This window comes from Pangasianodon hypophthalmus, chromosome 19 (assembly GCF_027358585.1).
Source record: "Pangasianodon hypophthalmus isolate fPanHyp1 chromosome 19, fPanHyp1.pri, whole genome shotgun sequence".
Classification (NCBI taxonomy): Eukaryota; Metazoa; Chordata; class Actinopteri; order Siluriformes; family Pangasiidae; genus Pangasianodon; species Pangasianodon hypophthalmus.
In genome coordinates this window covers 15,675,523-15,692,732 of record NC_069728.1, presented here as the reverse complement: position 1 = coordinate 15,692,732, position 17,210 = coordinate 15,675,523, and the positions used below count along the sequence as shown (strand labels likewise).

General features: G+C 35.6%; 2 protein-coding genes across 2 annotated transcripts; both read left to right on the top strand.

Moving 5' to 3' along the window:
• Window positions 1-420: 420 nt before the first annotated feature.
• On the top strand, window positions 421-1,528 carry LOC117599773 (fatty acid-binding protein, brain-like). The gene is made up of 4 exons (XM_034313825.2): window positions 421-578; window positions 674-846; window positions 1,112-1,213; window positions 1,306-1,528. The coding sequence occupies exons 1-4, from the start codon at window positions 509-511 to the stop codon at window positions 1,354-1,356; spliced, it is 396 nt and encodes a 131-aa protein (XP_034169716.1). The 5' UTR covers window positions 421-508; the 3' UTR covers window positions 1,357-1,528.
• A 9,657-nt stretch (window positions 1,529-11,185) lies between these two features.
• LOC113531927 (fatty acid-binding protein, brain-like) lies at window positions 11,186-13,467 on the top strand. The gene is made up of 4 exons (XM_026922912.3): window positions 11,186-11,312; window positions 11,400-11,572; window positions 12,315-12,416; window positions 12,513-13,467. The coding sequence occupies exons 1-4, from the start codon at window positions 11,243-11,245 to the stop codon at window positions 12,561-12,563; spliced, it is 396 nt and encodes a 131-aa protein (XP_026778713.1). The 5' UTR covers window positions 11,186-11,242; the 3' UTR covers window positions 12,564-13,467.
• The last annotated feature ends 3,743 nt before the right edge of the window (window positions 13,468-17,210 follow it).

Sequence of the window (17,210 nt, the reverse complement as noted above, 5' to 3'; positions counted from 1 at the left end):
AATTTCAGTTTTGCACCTATCAGTATTTTATTCCTTCGATCACAAAGCAGGCATAGGTATTAGTATGCTGCATGTTTTTGTCATGTCAACTAAAGAGGATAATCAGTGTTTCGTTGTTCAGACATACTGTACATTTTAATAATACACGTATATAATTGCGCTGAAAGTAGATCATTTGTTGAAGTTGAAGATGTACTGCCAGTGCTCCTGTACTCACAGTACTTACAGCTAATAGTTGTTAACTGAATAGCTACTTAATACAGTAATAGTTTCAATAACATCTCAGCAAGAATCCCCATAATCACCCATTGTGATTATGTGACATTTCTGTTAACATAATCTTACAAACAAATTAGTTTTCTGAAACTTGCCTAATAGCAAATCTCCTCCCCTCAGATAGTGTATAAATAATCTTATTCAACTGTACGTACGGAAGAAGTAAGGATAGCTTGCAAGAGCAAATACACTGTTTTTGTGCCCATCAAATAGAAATAGGCCTTGGATAAAAATGGATAAATTCATCGGCTCTTGGAAGCATGTTGGTTCAGAAAACTTGGAAGACTACATGCAGGCAGTCGGTAAGTTCTGCTCTCCTTCGGTTTTGCTTTGGTGACACTTATGCATATGATTCAAATATATATTTTTACTGACAATTTTTTTTATACTATCACAGGTATTACAGATGAAATGAGAGCTGTTGCACATGCTATTAATCCAAGCCTCACCATTTCCCAAGAGGGTGACACGGTGGTCATTAATTTACAGACCATTATCGGTAGCCGAAATGGCTCCTTCAAACTGGGTGAGGAGTTCCATATGAAGACAACGGATGGCAGAGATTGCAAAGTAAGAATCTTGAATTAATATTTAAAAAGATTATTTATTAGCTAACATTATAAAGTGTGTAATTTGTAGCTGGTATAATTCTATAGTTGGCAGGACAAAACAGAGCTAATTCAGCAATTGTAGATCACTAATAGCCTTAGAAATCTTGGTATGAAGGAAATGTTCAGCACTCTTAATCGTGCCATTTATCCAGCATTGATAAATAAATAGGGAACTTTTTCAGCATTAAAGATTACCATGAGATAACCAGAAGCCTGTTTGCTAGGTGGTTGTGAGCCTAGATGGAGACAAACTCATTGAGGTGTCAAAGTGGGATGATACTGAGTCTAGCACTCTCTATGAGATCAAGGATGGGCAACTGATCAAGGTGAGAATCACTCTTTTATCACTCTTTTAAAGTTGCTCTAAGGTGTGATCAACTATAGCATTTTGTAACATACTTTTCATTAAATATTGCAGACATTAACTCATCAGGATGCTGTGGCAGTGCGCACCTTTGAGAAGGCTTGAAATACAGACAACCTACCTTCTCATTTGCCCCTTCTCTTTCACTAAGCTGCAGTCTGGAAACTCGTTCAAAAAGAATAAGAAGAAAGATTATTGTATTGTTTTTTTTCTCTCTGGAGAATAATTGTACACCTGCAAAACCAAGACTTAATAAAGAAGTGGGGAAAATATAGCATTATCATGCAACGTGCTCAATAACTGCTCATGTCTATTAATTTACTCTTTATAACAATTAGTTACATGCATTTATCAATACTGTGTCCACTTTTTCCTGCTTACGTAATGTTTTCAAAATTACTCAATATAAGTTAAAAACCAAACAAAATTTTCAAATGCATGCAAAATCACATTTTAAACAAGGAAACAAACAAAAGGTTAAGGCTCTGTGGTTAAGGCTCTGGGTTACTGATCAGAAGATCAGAGCTTCAAGCCCCAGCACCACCAAACTGCCACTGTTGGGCCCTTGAGCAAGGCCCTTAACCTTCTCTGCTCCAGGGGTGCCATATCATGGCTGACCCTGCTCTCTTTTGACCCTGAAAGTGATACACTGAATTTACTCACTCACTTTCATTATGTGCTTTATCCTTGTCAGGGTTGCAATGGATCCAGAGTCTACTCTGGGCAAAGCAAGAATATACCATGGATGGGATGGCAGTCAATTGCAAATTCACCATGCACAGCCAGATTCACACACATAGGCAATTTATTTTAGCCAGTCCACTTACTGGCATGTTTTTAGAAGGTGGGAGAAAACCTGAGAACCCAGGAAACCCACGCAAACACTGGGAGAACATGTGAACAGTAATGTGAAAGTGACGGGTTCGAACCTAGGACCCTGGAGCTGTGAGGTGACAATCCTACCCACTGCACCACCCGCAGTGAATTTACCTAATTACAGTTTTTCTTAATTGTTTGCACAATAACACTTGTACTTGAGATACAATTACCAAAACCTGAAATGTGAAGCTCCTGCTTCTCACTCATTTTGCAATTCTAAACCACACTTTTTGCAAAACACTACACACAATTCTCTACATTTGGCATAATCTACATTGATAAAATCTATTGTGTTTACACTGTGGAAAACACTGCCATTCAGAATGATAAACTTAAACCAGCAGTTACACCATGAGCTTCTCACATGGGCTAGCACATCTCGCTTTACAATTAGCAATTATAGCTTTAGCAGTAAAAAGGGGCCAACGGATGCCAAATTTACAGAGACAGGCAGAGCAACGTTTGTATTCGTGTTTGTATGAAATTCTATATTCCTACTTTGTCAATGTACAGTACTGTTACTCAATTATTTTAATAATTACAGTATCCACTTAACAGTAGAGACTAAAATAGTCAAAATGATTATAGCAAACAATAACAATAAAGCAAATACAAAGTGAAATTATAGAGGATCAATGTATATTTCAAAATATTGACCATTATATTATATTATATTATATTATATTATATTATATTATATTGACGTGAAACCATCTACAGGGTGCTAATCGAGAGAAACTCAGAAAGAGTCAAAGAATTGTCAAAGAATACTGTCATTGACTGCATCCATTTTTTTTTTTTTGGTTTTTTACCTTGGATGGTATATAAATGCAGTCATTATGAGTGCATACCCCTTCTACAAGCAATGGAAGAAGCATGTGGTGGTGATACAGTTGCTGAAGCATATCAAGGCTGGATTCATCATGCTATCATGGTCATAATTTTTCCGCTTTTGGGCCAGGAAGGACATTGCCTATGAATAAAATAAAATAAAATAAAATTCACTGCAAAATGTATACATAATTTCCACATCAATAAACTATTACAGCCAAGCAAACTGAAAGCTAAAAATGTGTTGATGTAATATGTTTAATTTTTTGGTACTGCAGAAATGATGTACACATTTCAATCAAGTAAATTCATTGCATTAATGTTTCAGTGTGTTGTACATCTAAAGGATATCTTTAGCGCTTGATGGATATCTTTATGTATTTCTTACCAGTACTGTGATTGGTCAATTCAGAACATTTAATGGTGGGTCCCAGGGCCCCCTCCCCATTTTTTTTTTTTTTTTTTTTTTTTAATGGAGCAATCTGGTGCACTTTTTTTTTTATCTCTTTCAGTCATGGTCAGATAATCAAACTCATGTAGACCAATTTTTGAAAATTTTGAGAACTTTCAATTCATATATATAAATGAATAAATTAACTAATTAATGAATGAATTAATAAAAACTAAATTAATATTCAAATATCGTTGCAATGTGAGCAATTATAAATTCTTAAAGAAAATGTAATATTTGCTTGTGTTACAATGTGTTGCTGATCCTATATAATGTTGTATATGCCTGTGGTTTAAGGCTTTGGGTGAATGATCAGAAGGATGTAAGCTCAAATCCTGGCAATGGCAAGCTGCCACTGTTGGGCCCTTGAGCTTGGCCCTTTAGCTGCTCAACCCAAATGTAAGTCTCTTTGGTTAAATGCATCTGCCAAATGAGTACATGCAAATGACTGAAATGAGTACACTGCCCTCTAATGACAGTAACCAAACACTTCACAAAGGTTAAAGTTGAATTAAAAAGTGTTGCTTGCAGTTTAAACAACTATCACCATTCCTCAAGAAAGGTACTGTGTGTTCATTCATTCATTCATTCAGTAACTGTTTGTCCTGGTCAGCATCGCAGTTGATCCAGCAACATTCGTTCACACATTCACACACTCATATACAGCTAGAGGCATTTTTCCCTAGTCTGTCCACCTCCATGCATGTTTTTGGATAGTGGGAGGAAACCAGGTAATTATAGTCTTATTAACCTGAAATAAGAAAAGCTCATACATAACATACCAGGGACACAGAATGATGTTGTACCTCTTAGAGAGAATTCCAAGCAATATTCAACAGTAAGGTATACATTTAAATATTACAGAGATATAGAAGATAACTAGTGCTTTGGATGTGATATCATATAAAAATTTGGGAGGCATACACCAACTGCTAAGAATTTTAAAGCTATTTGAAGAAAACATTATGTAGAATATAAACTAGAATTAACACAAAGTTAGCAAGACTTTGCAATGAGTAAATGAATGTTCTTTTGCATGTTTATGTACTACAGAGTCAGGAAGTGAAGCAGAAGTGGAATGGAGAGGTGTGTTTATGCTGCATTGTAAGTGCCTTATAAGTGTAAGTGTAAGTAATTTGCAAGTGGTAATGACGTCATTTCCCACCTCAGTATGTTCAATGTGGGAAAAACATGGATGGCTTCTTTTGTTTTCTTTGTCAGAGCTCATAAAGCTCATAAAATTCTACTTTAACTGCACTTTTACAGTTACAGGCATGAGTGGCTATTGGGCAAGCCAGCCGGCTAACATTAGTTATATGAGTGATAACAAGTGACAAGGTGACGAGTTGAAATTTAAAGTTTTCTGTGGCTTTTACTGGTTGGAGGCAAAGAATTACAAGTTGCAACCTCACCTTAAATGTAGCATTAGAATTCCAGAGATCTCTCCCTCCCTCTTCTGGCAGGGTAGTGTGTAGTGTCCTGGGTTGGTGTTATAGTGTTCCACAAAATCTAACAGTTTTGCAGAAACAATTGCCTCTCACCACTGAAGAAGAATGAGGTGTGAGATGTTCACATTTCAGTTTAATGACTGCTTGCATATAGTCATTTTATCAGTTACTCACACCTGAATTCAGGTGGCAAGCCCCCGCTCCATTATAAAAAATAAAAATAAAAATAAAGGCATTTCACAACAGAGCTCTAACAGGAAAAATACAAAGACTTTTAACCAAAATTGTTGAAATGGTTACGCTATCTGCAAAGATATGGTTATTTATTTATGTTATTTATTTATTTATCTCCATTGTCAGTGCTTTGTAATGATCAGCAAGTTTTCCAATATGGGGGAGTCTTCAGGACAATGTATGGCAGAGATTGCAAAGTAAGAACCTAGAATTAATTACAAATTTAGTATTTATTAACTAACCTTATAAGTGTGCAATTTTTAGTTGGTATGATTCTATAGTTGGCAGCATAAAACAAAGCTAATTAGGCAATTGAGGATCACCAATAGCCTTCGAAATCCTATAAACCTGGTATGATGGAAATGTTCAGCACACTTAACTGTGCCATTGAGGCAGAACTGATCATTAATATGAAACTTGTTTAGCATAAGATAACCAGAAGCCTGTTTGCTAGGTGGTTGTGAATGTAAAAGAAGACAAACTCATGGAAGTGTCAAAGTTTGGTGATCCTGAATCAATGACTATCTACGAGATGGGAAAGATGATAAAGGTGAGAATGTGTTTAAAGTTGCTTCTGGGTGTGATTTAAAATATTTTAAATTATTTTGTAATATACTTTTCATTATACATTACAGACACTAACACATCAGGATGCTGTGGCAGTGCAACCTTTTGAGAAGGCTTGAAATTCAGACAACCTACCTTCTCATTTGTCCCTTCTCTTTCACTGACCTGGAAACTTGTTCAAAAAGAATAATAAAATTATACTGGTTTTTTTTTCTGCCGGATAATTGTAAACCTGTAAAAACTAGACCTAAACCTGTAAAGCCTGACACATGAAATAATACACAGAAAATTCTGATTTTTTAAAATTTGCAATGTTTATTGAACCTTTTGATAAAATATGAAAAAAGTTGATAGATCGGGTATTTATAGTCATTTATAAATCAGAACATATTATAGTTTTAGAAACAAAAATGTATTTTTTGCCTTCCATTTAGATATTCTGTAGCATTTCTAATGGTTTAATTATTGTAAATTCCTCCAGGAACCTATTTGCAACGTTTTTTAGTCTTTGTTTAGGCACAGGTGGACTTGACATTCCCCACAACAGGCATGTGAGAAGTGATTGCCTGTGTAATGCTTGGATCTCTTCTGGGTTTCCCATATTGGGAAATGATCGAACCTATCATTTCTCAAATCAGGTGGCACACTGGAGGTGGGCCTTTAGCTGGGGACCAGTTGTTGCCTGTTCTGGAGAGGATAGTGGTCTGCCACACTTGATGTTGACCTTTCCTGCACTTGTGAAGTGCCAACAGCAGCCTGAAACCTTCTCAGGTGCATGGCATTCTTCTGGGGCTCCACTTTCTTCTGGTCTCTTCTCTAGAGGATCCAAGCATTTATGACTGCCACAGTCACGGTGTGCCACCAAATGTATATGTATCATTTTTTGGGATTTGAAGCTTTTGGAACTTGAGAAGTGAAGAGATCATATCAAGGGGGTCTACACCTCCCAGGAACTTGCCGTAGGTTCCCACAATAGTTGGCCTGGGGATTTCCAGTCCCACCATCACACAGTGCGCACTGGATTGATGCAAACAAAAGAGGAAAGTAGATACACAGCTTTGTTGTCACACCACCTAAATAGATCATGGTGCAATCTTTTATCCTGTTCATTCTTACTGTTCTAATGTAGTAGATTCCTCTTTCTTTTAAGTGTTCTGCTAGTAGAACTGAGGTAAAACAGTTATCTGCAAAAAACTTGTGATGTTTTCCTGCTGGAAGAGTACTGTCATTTTTAGGACAACGTCTCCACTTATACCAACATCAAATTTTCTTTGTTTGGATTTTCTGCCCCTTGACAAATGTCAAAATCCCCCCCACTGTCTGATGTTTCTCAGGATGTATTCGAAGTAACCCTTCCCTTAGTTTTTGTAACCATGGAACGAGTTTCCACAATTCGTCGTTCTTCGCATGTTCTTTGCACTTTGACTCTTGCTGACTGCTTTGCAGTGCCCTGTGTTGTTGGGCTCTCTACTTCTCCCCTTGCTTGCTCTATGCTTTTATCTTGCAATTCATCCTCAGCATCACAACCTGAGCCTGCTTCAATATATTCCATTCCTCATCATCCTTCCCCTAACTGCTCCATGTCACTTGTCTTACCATCCATAAAGATTTTCACATCATCCTGAACATTGTACTTTCTTACTATCTAAAAATATACCCCAAAATATATTAATTTAGAGAATACATGCATGAGTATACATTGGCAACAATAAAATATAATTATAAGAACAAAATAATTAAGGATAGCGCATGCTGTTTAATAAAAAAGCTTATAACTATAACAGTTTCTACCCCTAATAGATCTCATTAAAATAATATTTCAATCTTAAATTCATTTAATTTAATGATAAACACTCTGTATTTTTATTGTGGTCAGAATAACACCTCAATAAATCTTGAAATGGAATACAGCAATTGAGATTTACTTTATAAATTACTTACATACCTGCTGCATATTTTATAAAGTGCAGATTTTATTTAAATAAAGAGTGGCCAGATAACCAAGACCATGAAAACAAGAACTGTAACTAGAACAGAGAATACTAGGCAAAAAGTCCAGGCAATAAATGAGACTGTGGAACACACAACAACACATGAACATGACATCCATGAGATACTAAAACACAGGAACTTATATAATGGTGCTAATCAGTGTGAAACAAGACACAGGTGTGAGTGATTAAAAACATGTGACATGGTCATGTGACATGCTGGGGCTGATGGGTAATGTAGTTCAATGCCAATTTCAGCATAACTATAATGATTTGATACATTTTCAATACAATTTACTACACACAAAAAAACATAAATAAAAAAATTAAATATTAAGCAATACTTAGTTCCCTCCAGACATTAATATTTGTTTTGAAATAAGAGTGACAATACAAATGTTATTCCTATCATTACCTTTTCAAAATCAGCAAAGATTTCCAAACAAAAACACGTGCCATACAACATTTTGGCCATATTGGATTTAACATCCCAAGACCTTCTACTTCCTGAAGAGCACAGATAATCCAGTAGAGACAGAAAGCATGTTGTAGATTGTAAGCAAACACTATCGTAATCTTATAATTTAAAAGTAGAGAATTTATATTTTATGGTGTGAGCAGACATGTTGTTATAGAGTCATGTGCTAAAATGGGAGTTGAGGACACCTTCCTGAATTTCCAAGTAGGAATACTAAGTACAGGAGGCATTGTTATTTTGTTTTTCCTAGTTGGAATTCACACAGGTTTTATGAAGCTTAGAACCTTTCCAGCCAACTGTGTGGAATAATTTATTTCTTAAGGCTTCAAGTGTACACTAGAGGTCCCTAGTAGTCAAAAAATATAGACCTTTGTAGCATCTAAAGCTGTTTAGATTGACAACACTGTAATGGCAAATAAGAAATAAACAGTTAATGAAAGCAACATCAAATGACGAATTTTTGAAAGTGTATTGCGTTTTTATTATAGAATAGACTTGAGCTTTAAGTAATTTAATGTTCAGTCCATAATATGGGCAGGATATGATGCAATTTCCTGCTTTTCTTTCTGTATGTCAGTAGAGCTTATAATGCATCTACTTATAGTTGCACATGAACTGTGCTGCTTTTACAGGTCATTAATAATCATATCTGAGATTAAAATATAGGGAAGAATAATGTGCTTCATCTAGATAGTGAAAGTATTTCTTTAACCAGGCGGTGAAGGGTTTTGAACTTGAATATGGTGGTACATGGTCAATGGGTTGCCAAGTGCTCACATCTTAGCAGATATAAAATGAAAACAATAAGGAGAATTAATTTTTTTATTAAGGAAGAACTGTTGTTCAACACTGGAAGAGCCAGTGTGGTTCCTCTTATATAATTTAATCTCTTCAGACTTAGAAAATACAAGAAAGCACAAAGAAGGCTGGTGTGCAAAAGCACCAGTTTATGTGCAAGTTTGTATAGATAGATAAATAGATTAGATAGATCAATCATTTCTGTCAGGACCAGTACTGCATAAATTATATGCAGGGCTGTGGCATTATATAGATTACTCAAAACAGCCTGCCAAACTGGACCCATTCACGAAGCAATACCTAAAAATCATCACTGATGACATAATTACAGGAAAACAACACAAGCATAGATATGGAGCTCCACCTAAACATGACCTACTTTCTCGACACCCACTTCAAAGCTCTAGTACCCAGCACAACATGTGGAAGTTGTGACAGGATGTGGGCTAAAAGCATATTAAGAAAAACATTGGGCCTTATTCACATACATTGAATGCAATGTAAAATAATACTTACAGTGAGGGTGTACTGACTGTATAAATATTAATAAAAAGGTATGTATTCATAAGCATAATTGATTGGAAAAAATGTATTCAGACACCCAAAATTACCAACATTCGTACTTTGTTGCAAAGCTGTTGTTGGCAGTGACACCATGGAGACAACTGTGGTCTCAAATTTAGCATAATTAATAATTTTTTTAAGAGTTAATTTTTAGCCTAAGTAGGACTTTTAGAAATAATCTTACTGACAGCTTTTTACATTCTTTGCTTTCTGTAGCAGGTAGGGGTCATGGTTTAGCATGGGTCTGCACTGGTGACAACCTAGAGGTGTAATGAGTAAAGTGGCACATCTGAGCCGTTGTCTCATGGATATTCATGTTTGTCTGTGGTTGTGAGCAGAGCAAACCTGAGACCAAGCAGAATAAACGGCAAGTGAACTGGAAAGCGCCAAGGTTATTTGTTTTGCAAATCATTTGACGTTACTGTCTGACTACCGTGCCAAGGCCACAAGCACACACACAAAAAAAACCTCACCTGCTTTCTTACCCACAGTCTACTGTGTGGTGTCAATATCCAGGAGCTGCTTGGGGAAAAAATAACTTGGGCATAAAGCAGACTCCCCTCGTCTAAGCGGTCAATCAAACACCTCCTTCTCAAAGCAGATTCATGCTAAACCATGCCATCCCCTGCCACACTTTCATATTGTATATCTCATCAGTATTTCGAAACAGTCTGTAGCCATAGACTGTTGTGTGCAATAAATTAATATCAGTGAAAAGGTCACACAGAGTTGATCATAAAGCTTTTTTTCTCTTTAATCCCTGTGTGTTTTATTAAAACCCAATCTATATGTATATATATACACACACACACATATATATATATATATATATATATATATATATATATATATATATATATATATATATATATATATATATATATATATGGCTTAGGGTTCTCAAAGTGGAGTCCGGGGCCATGATTTTCTAATTTTGCTAGTGGTGGAAACCACACCCCCTATTCTCAAAGTAATTATGCTTATAAATAATGTCAACTGGAGTCTAATGATAATTTTAATAAAAATGGTTTCCATTTATTTTCACTGTCTGTAAAACAAATCTGTATGGGGGGACATGATTGTTTTTTTTTATTTATTTTTTTACTGTTAAAGGGGTCTCTGGCTGTAAATATTTTGAGAAGTCCTGTGATAGAGGTTAGGTATGAAGCAGAAAGCAAGTATAAGTTGTTTAAGCTTTCACTTAAAATTAATATTGAATGTGATGACATAGGCCTATTACTAGTGGTTTAGTGGTTCACATATCAAATATCAGCCATTCTTTTTTTCCTTTTTACTACAGAAATAGACTGACTGGGAATTTTAACAAGATAAAGAAGGCTTCAAGGTTTCACTTAATTAAGTCATAATTGAAGTCGTATTAGATCGATGTGTAATACAAACTATGAATAGAGACATACTGTATGCCAACTTGACCAACTCATGATTATTTTCTACTATTATGTTATTTTGTGGTTATTTTTTTATAAAAATTTTTTTTCCAGAGATCATCAGTACGTGTTGACACCCATTGAGATTACTTAATTGTAATGACTCATTTAAATTTACACAATTTAAAACAAATAAAAACAAATAAGGTGTCTGGGAATTATCTAACAGCTATTAAAGGTACAGTCTCCTCCCATTACATACTGTATAAATAATCAGTCATGACTGTAAAAAAATTCAGAGGATAGTCACATAATTTCTGTGCCCCTTTGATAAAAAAAACAAAAAACAATATAATACCAGAATGGATGGATTCTTTGGAAGTTGGAAACTTGTCAAAACTGAAAATTTCAGTGAATACTTGACAGCACTTGGTAAGGGTTTTTAAATCGGATTCTTAAACCAATCAAATGTTTTCACATCCACAGTTTTTTATGCAGAATTACGTCTTGCTTTCACAGGTGTTGGAGAGGAAGAGATCAATGTTGCCCAAATAATTAAACCAACTGTAACCTTTTACAAAGATGGGGAATTTATAGTTCTTAAAACAGAGACCAGCATTCATACTGGAGAAGTCTGGTTCAGGCTGGGTGAAGAGTACTTTGAGGTAACCAAGGATGGCAGACAATGCAAGGTAAAAATTAATTATTAATTTTTAATAAAAATTAAAAATTAATTTCCAAATTGTTAGTCATTAGATAATTATCTGGGACATTTTGTGCATTTGTCATATTAAGAATAGGAGTTTTAACTCATTAAACTTCCATAAATAATTGAACATTGCCTTGCATTAGTATTCACTCCCCCTTGAACTTTTCCACATTTTCAAGTGTTACAAGCTGGAACTGAAATGGACTTAACTGGGATTATATGTCATGAATCATCACAACATAAAATCAATATAGTTATCTAAATTATTATAATTAAAAAATGCAATAGTTGTGACTGCATAAGTATTCCCCTTCATTGGGGCAGTGAATTCAAATCCAAGCATCACCAAGACTGCTCAGTTGTACCTGTCCGTAAACCAGTTCTGGTGCAATCAGTTGAAGTCACATAATTAGTTGAATGAAGTCTACAACATCATTAATACCAAGGAGCTATCAAAAAAGTCAGGGTATCAATAAGGGTTTAGGGTGTCTGGAGGAGATCATCCAGCAAAAGTCAGTGACTGAGTAAAGCAGGCATTAATCAGAGAAGGGACTGTAGATTAATGACATAATCTCAATTAAATCCTTTACAGTTCCAGGTTGTAACACTATAAAATGTGGAAATGTTCAAGGGGGATTAATACTTATATGCAAGGCAGTGTATAGTAAAATAATCAGTGCTTTAAATGTCTCCATAAGATAAACACAAGCCTAACTATTTTCTAGAATGTCATAACCCTGGACGGAAGCAAACTTGTACAGGTCCAGAAGTGGGACGGTAAACAAATGACATTTGTTCGTGAGATCAAGGGTGCAGACATGGTCATGGTAAGAATGTGTTGAATTCACATTTGTGGAGCTGGCGGAGAGTGTAATAGGCTGTTCAGTAGCATGTAGTAATATATTTTTCTTTGTATTTTGCAGACAGTGAGCTTTGAGAACACTGTATCCACCCTCACCTATAAGAAGGTATAAACAATGGACCACTAACCAGTCTAGAAGCATGTTTTAATGCAAATATCCAATTGTCCTAAAAATGAGATTGTTTCCAAATATAGAGATGAGAGGTGTTATTAGTACAATTATAGCTAAATTTATTCCATCACAGACCAAGAAAAAAATAAAGGCCACATCAGATTTTTAAAAAATGTGTCTGTTTCTATGTAATGACAAATGACTACAATTCCCACTGGCTTTTGCAGAAATTATTATTAAACCACAATCTAGTGTTCCATCTGTTCTTTTGCTTTATTGCTTATGCTCTCTGATTTTGTTTATGTCCACTCTGGTCCTTTCACTGCTGGTGTCACAAATACTGAGGTTTTTATGTATCAGTACAAGAGCCTTATCCTAAAATGGACGAGTGTAAATTATGGGTTGAAATTCTAATCCGGAGGTTGTTATGGTCAAAGAAACATCAATGGTTGCATAAATCTGTTGCTTAGACTCATGTATATAATGCAGTTTCAGGAAGATAGGTTGTCTAAGGGTGGAGAGGTGGCTGTTTTTTTTCCTTAAAGAACATCTTCAGTGCTCAGTTGTTCTAGCAAAGTCCATTCCCAAACAGTTTGAGTTAATGCTTCTTAATAGTATTTTATTAATTCTTTTTTTTTGTCAGTAGCTGGGTACCAGCCTTCCATCAGCTTGTTTTATTAGGTAAACGTAATTGTGATATGCTTAAACCGTCTGAGAAAGTAACTAAAAAGTTGACTCTTTGAATCTTCAGCAAATTATATCAATGCCCCTGAGGCTACTCTGATTGGTGTTTACAAACTCCATATATATTATTCTAATGCATTTTGTAATGATCTCACCATTGTTTGTAGCATGTATTTGCAAAAGCCATTTTATAAAACTATATGGTATAATCAGTAAAGTATTGAAAAAAAAAAACCTTGAGTAATCAGGCTTTTTTTTATATATATACATGACCTGGTTGAAGTCAAATGACACATTGGTCCCCACTGTGAATGATGCTCAGAAGACCATGTATTTATATTCTGTTATTAATGTAATAACATGTAATAATGAACTGTTAATAAGCATGCACCATTTAAGATGAATAAAAATGCATTAGTCTCTAGGTCTCTCATGGGTAGACTAGTAGTTAGGCCACGTCGCTCTCACCGCCACAGCCCAGGTTTGATTCCTGGCCAGGGACCCGACCCCAGCCACTGGGGCTGCACACGACCCAAGCCTGGATAAAATTGGGGAGGGTTACATCAGGAAGGGCATCCGGTGTAAAAACTGTGTCAAATCAAATATGCCAGCTGCTGTGGCGACCCCTAACGGGAGCAGTCGGAAGAAGAAGAACCACAACAAGTCTCTGCTTCCCTCATTACTTGGGGTCAGGGTTACAACAAACCAATGAAGGTATAAAGAAATGGCTTGTTGTAAATCCCTGGAAGCACATTAATCTAAAGCTACTTACTTGAAAAAGTGGTTAACACTCTGTGATTCTGATCCACAGAAGTTTTGGAACTCTATTAGAAAACAAGACTATTAGAAAAAACATTAGAAAACAAATCTTCAACTACACCTTTGTCAGTCAGACTGGATGATGTTTTGGTTACTAATAGTGATCATATTGTCGACATTTTCAATCAACACTTCATGAAGTCTAGACATCTTTAAGTCTCTTACACTCACGCTCATATTTCAGCTCACTTACAGCCCCTTTTTGGTCATCTTTAAAGATGAAGTCTTCTGAAGTTAGACCCTAAAATGCCAGCTGCATCAGATGTGTTAGATATATTTCTTAATCCAATGCAGGTCCTATAAAAAATCTTTTTATTGCATCAATCTGTACTGCACAGATGCTGGTTGGAAAGTAGGCATTGTCCATCCCTTTCTTAAAGGTGGTGATCAAACTGATCCAAATTATAGGCCTATTTCCATTTTACCATGCACATCTAAAGTCCAGGATAAATTTATTAATTAGAGGTTAAAAAGGATCCTGGTGCATATAGTATATTGTCTGGGGTACCATCTGGTTGTTGGACAGGTTAGGCCCGTGTTACTGCCACTGCTAGTACCTGGAGGAGGCGGTATGGAAAACAATTTATATTGAAGTTAAACACAGCCAGACAGACAGACAGCCAACTGAGAGTAGAAGCATGAAAGCTCAAACTTGAATGTGGTACTGAAAGTAGGGTGTTAGGGTCATTTGTGTCCTTTTTGGAGTGACATTATTGACAACGTGAATGATCAATTAATTATCAGAGGATTCGTAAGACTCATTCATTCAACCCTACCTGTAAATTCAACCTTCTGACTCAAGAGGGTGCTTTCAGCAAAACTTAATTTCTCCAAGTGATCCATGAGAAGCTCATGGATCCCAAAAGAAGCTAATGAAATGATTTTGAGGGGAAGGGATGTATGGACATGGCCACAGGATCAGGAGTTAAACTATATGAATTGTCCTGGAAAGGACCATTAAACATGTCTAGCAGCACATTATACTCAACTCTGCCTGGGCATTTGTTCAATGTCTTATATAAAAAAGTCAACAGACTGCTTAAGGGAGAAATCCATTAATGTTTATTACACAATACAAAGAAGAAATCAAAAACACAAACAATAAGTAGAATTTAAAAATGAAATTACAAGACCAGTGGATGAACAGACCTCAAGCAAGCATAGGACGCAGGAGGAATGGCAGCAGACAGATAAAAAGATAGTCTTTCTCCTGCAGTAATCGGGAGATGTTTCTTTTCAAACTTTTGAGTTGCAATCTTTTTACACCCATGAGCATACTGTGGACTCCCTAATTTACCATTGCCCTAGATAACCAAATGGAACCAGGCTGGTATTGTTTTCACAAAGAGCTATTTATGACAGCAGTTGGGGTTGAATGCAAAAAGAGAGAAGGTTTTTACTTTATAAAACTAGATCTACCCTTCTTTTTCCTCCTCTTGCAGTAGACCTCCAGTACATCAGTAATCACCTTGATGACGCTATAACTAGCTGGCTAGTATCTTTCCAACAGAAATGGGAAAATGCATGATCCTGATTGGTTAATCATGTTTCTCACCACCGCACCTTGTAAAATATGATTTAATAAACTAATGGATGTATTCATTTGATGTCAGCGTTCATTAAATATAGAATGATGGCTTCATAGACCTATTATGACTATTATTATACCATTTTTACTGTGCCAACACTATTAATTGATGAATATATAACCATATATATCCAGCTGCTCTGTATGTGTGTTATATTAACCAACCAAAAGAAGCATTTGGAACTGTCATAAAAAGTTCAACCATCCTCCCTCTCCAGCTACAGCTCTAATACATACTTCCTACACCTTAAGTCAAGTACACTACTATATTATGGTCCTTTTTAATGATTGTATTTGAATAGATTTAGTTAAGTCAGAGTCCAGTTATTTATTGATTACTCAGAACGGTTTCAGTGCCCTTCTTTATCCTTGTGTGGCTTATCCCTTAAGCACGGATACTATGTAAATCAAAACAATTAATCCAAAGTAGTCTTTTTTCGTTCTCAGTTCCAGCTTGCAAATGTTTCAGATCTATGTTAATTGGTTTGACTGATATGACTGGCACACTGTGGATCATTTGGCACATCAGTTATAATATAGTTGTGGGTAATTGTCACGTATGCAAATTTCGCATGGGGAATGCATGCCAGGAACTTCAGTCACAAACACACCTGAACCGGCTGTGTTTCAATATGAACAGCGTCTAAAGTGACATCTGCATATAGATCTAGGGTTATCAGTAAACAGGGTTGGAAATTATGGAAAAGCGCACAGACAATGACCATGATGCTCATTAGCGTGGTATGTAAGGGAAGAACAGAAGATCTATTGTTCTTCAGGTGACTGAAAATGTCAGTGCAGGACATGAGCAGATGGTCAGTAAGAACAGTCTGTTCTCAAGCACAATCTATACTCAATACTATAGCGTCACTGGCTTGTGACTATACATTTTAGTGAGGCAGAACAACATTAATAAAGACATAGCATCAAACAGAATTAAGCGGAGAGGCTATCACACTTGACTTGACCGACTTGACCAACCCTGGTCCTGGAGCACCCTCTGTTCTAAAATTTTAGCATTTCCCTCTCTAACACACCCACTTTCACTCAGGGAGCACTGTTAATTAGCTGATTACTTGAATCAGATGTGTTGGAAGTAGAGACAACACTAAAATCTGCAAGGTGCACTTTACTCTTGTCACTATTAAATTTATAGCTTTGAAATTAGTATAATAACACTAGATTTCTTATCAATACATTTTTATTATTATTATTTTATTTACTTTGTCTTGTCTTTATTATTGCCATTTTTATTCATTTTTTTATTTTTTTTATTTTCTAGATTTGTTGATTTGTTTCTGTTTGTAGTAATTTTCTGGTTCTTCTGTTTGTAACTATATAGAACTCATTTTTTAGTACAAAATTTGTTATAGATTTTTATTTTATGACTTTTCCATTATTGACATTTTAGATTTCCAAACATTAGTTTTCCAGCACAAAATTAAATGTTACAGAAAAATGTTTGTATGTCAGTAAAGAAAGCAGCATATTACATAAGAGACAGTTTTCAGATAAAAAAACATAATGAAGTCTGCTGGGTTTTGCTGCAAAAATAA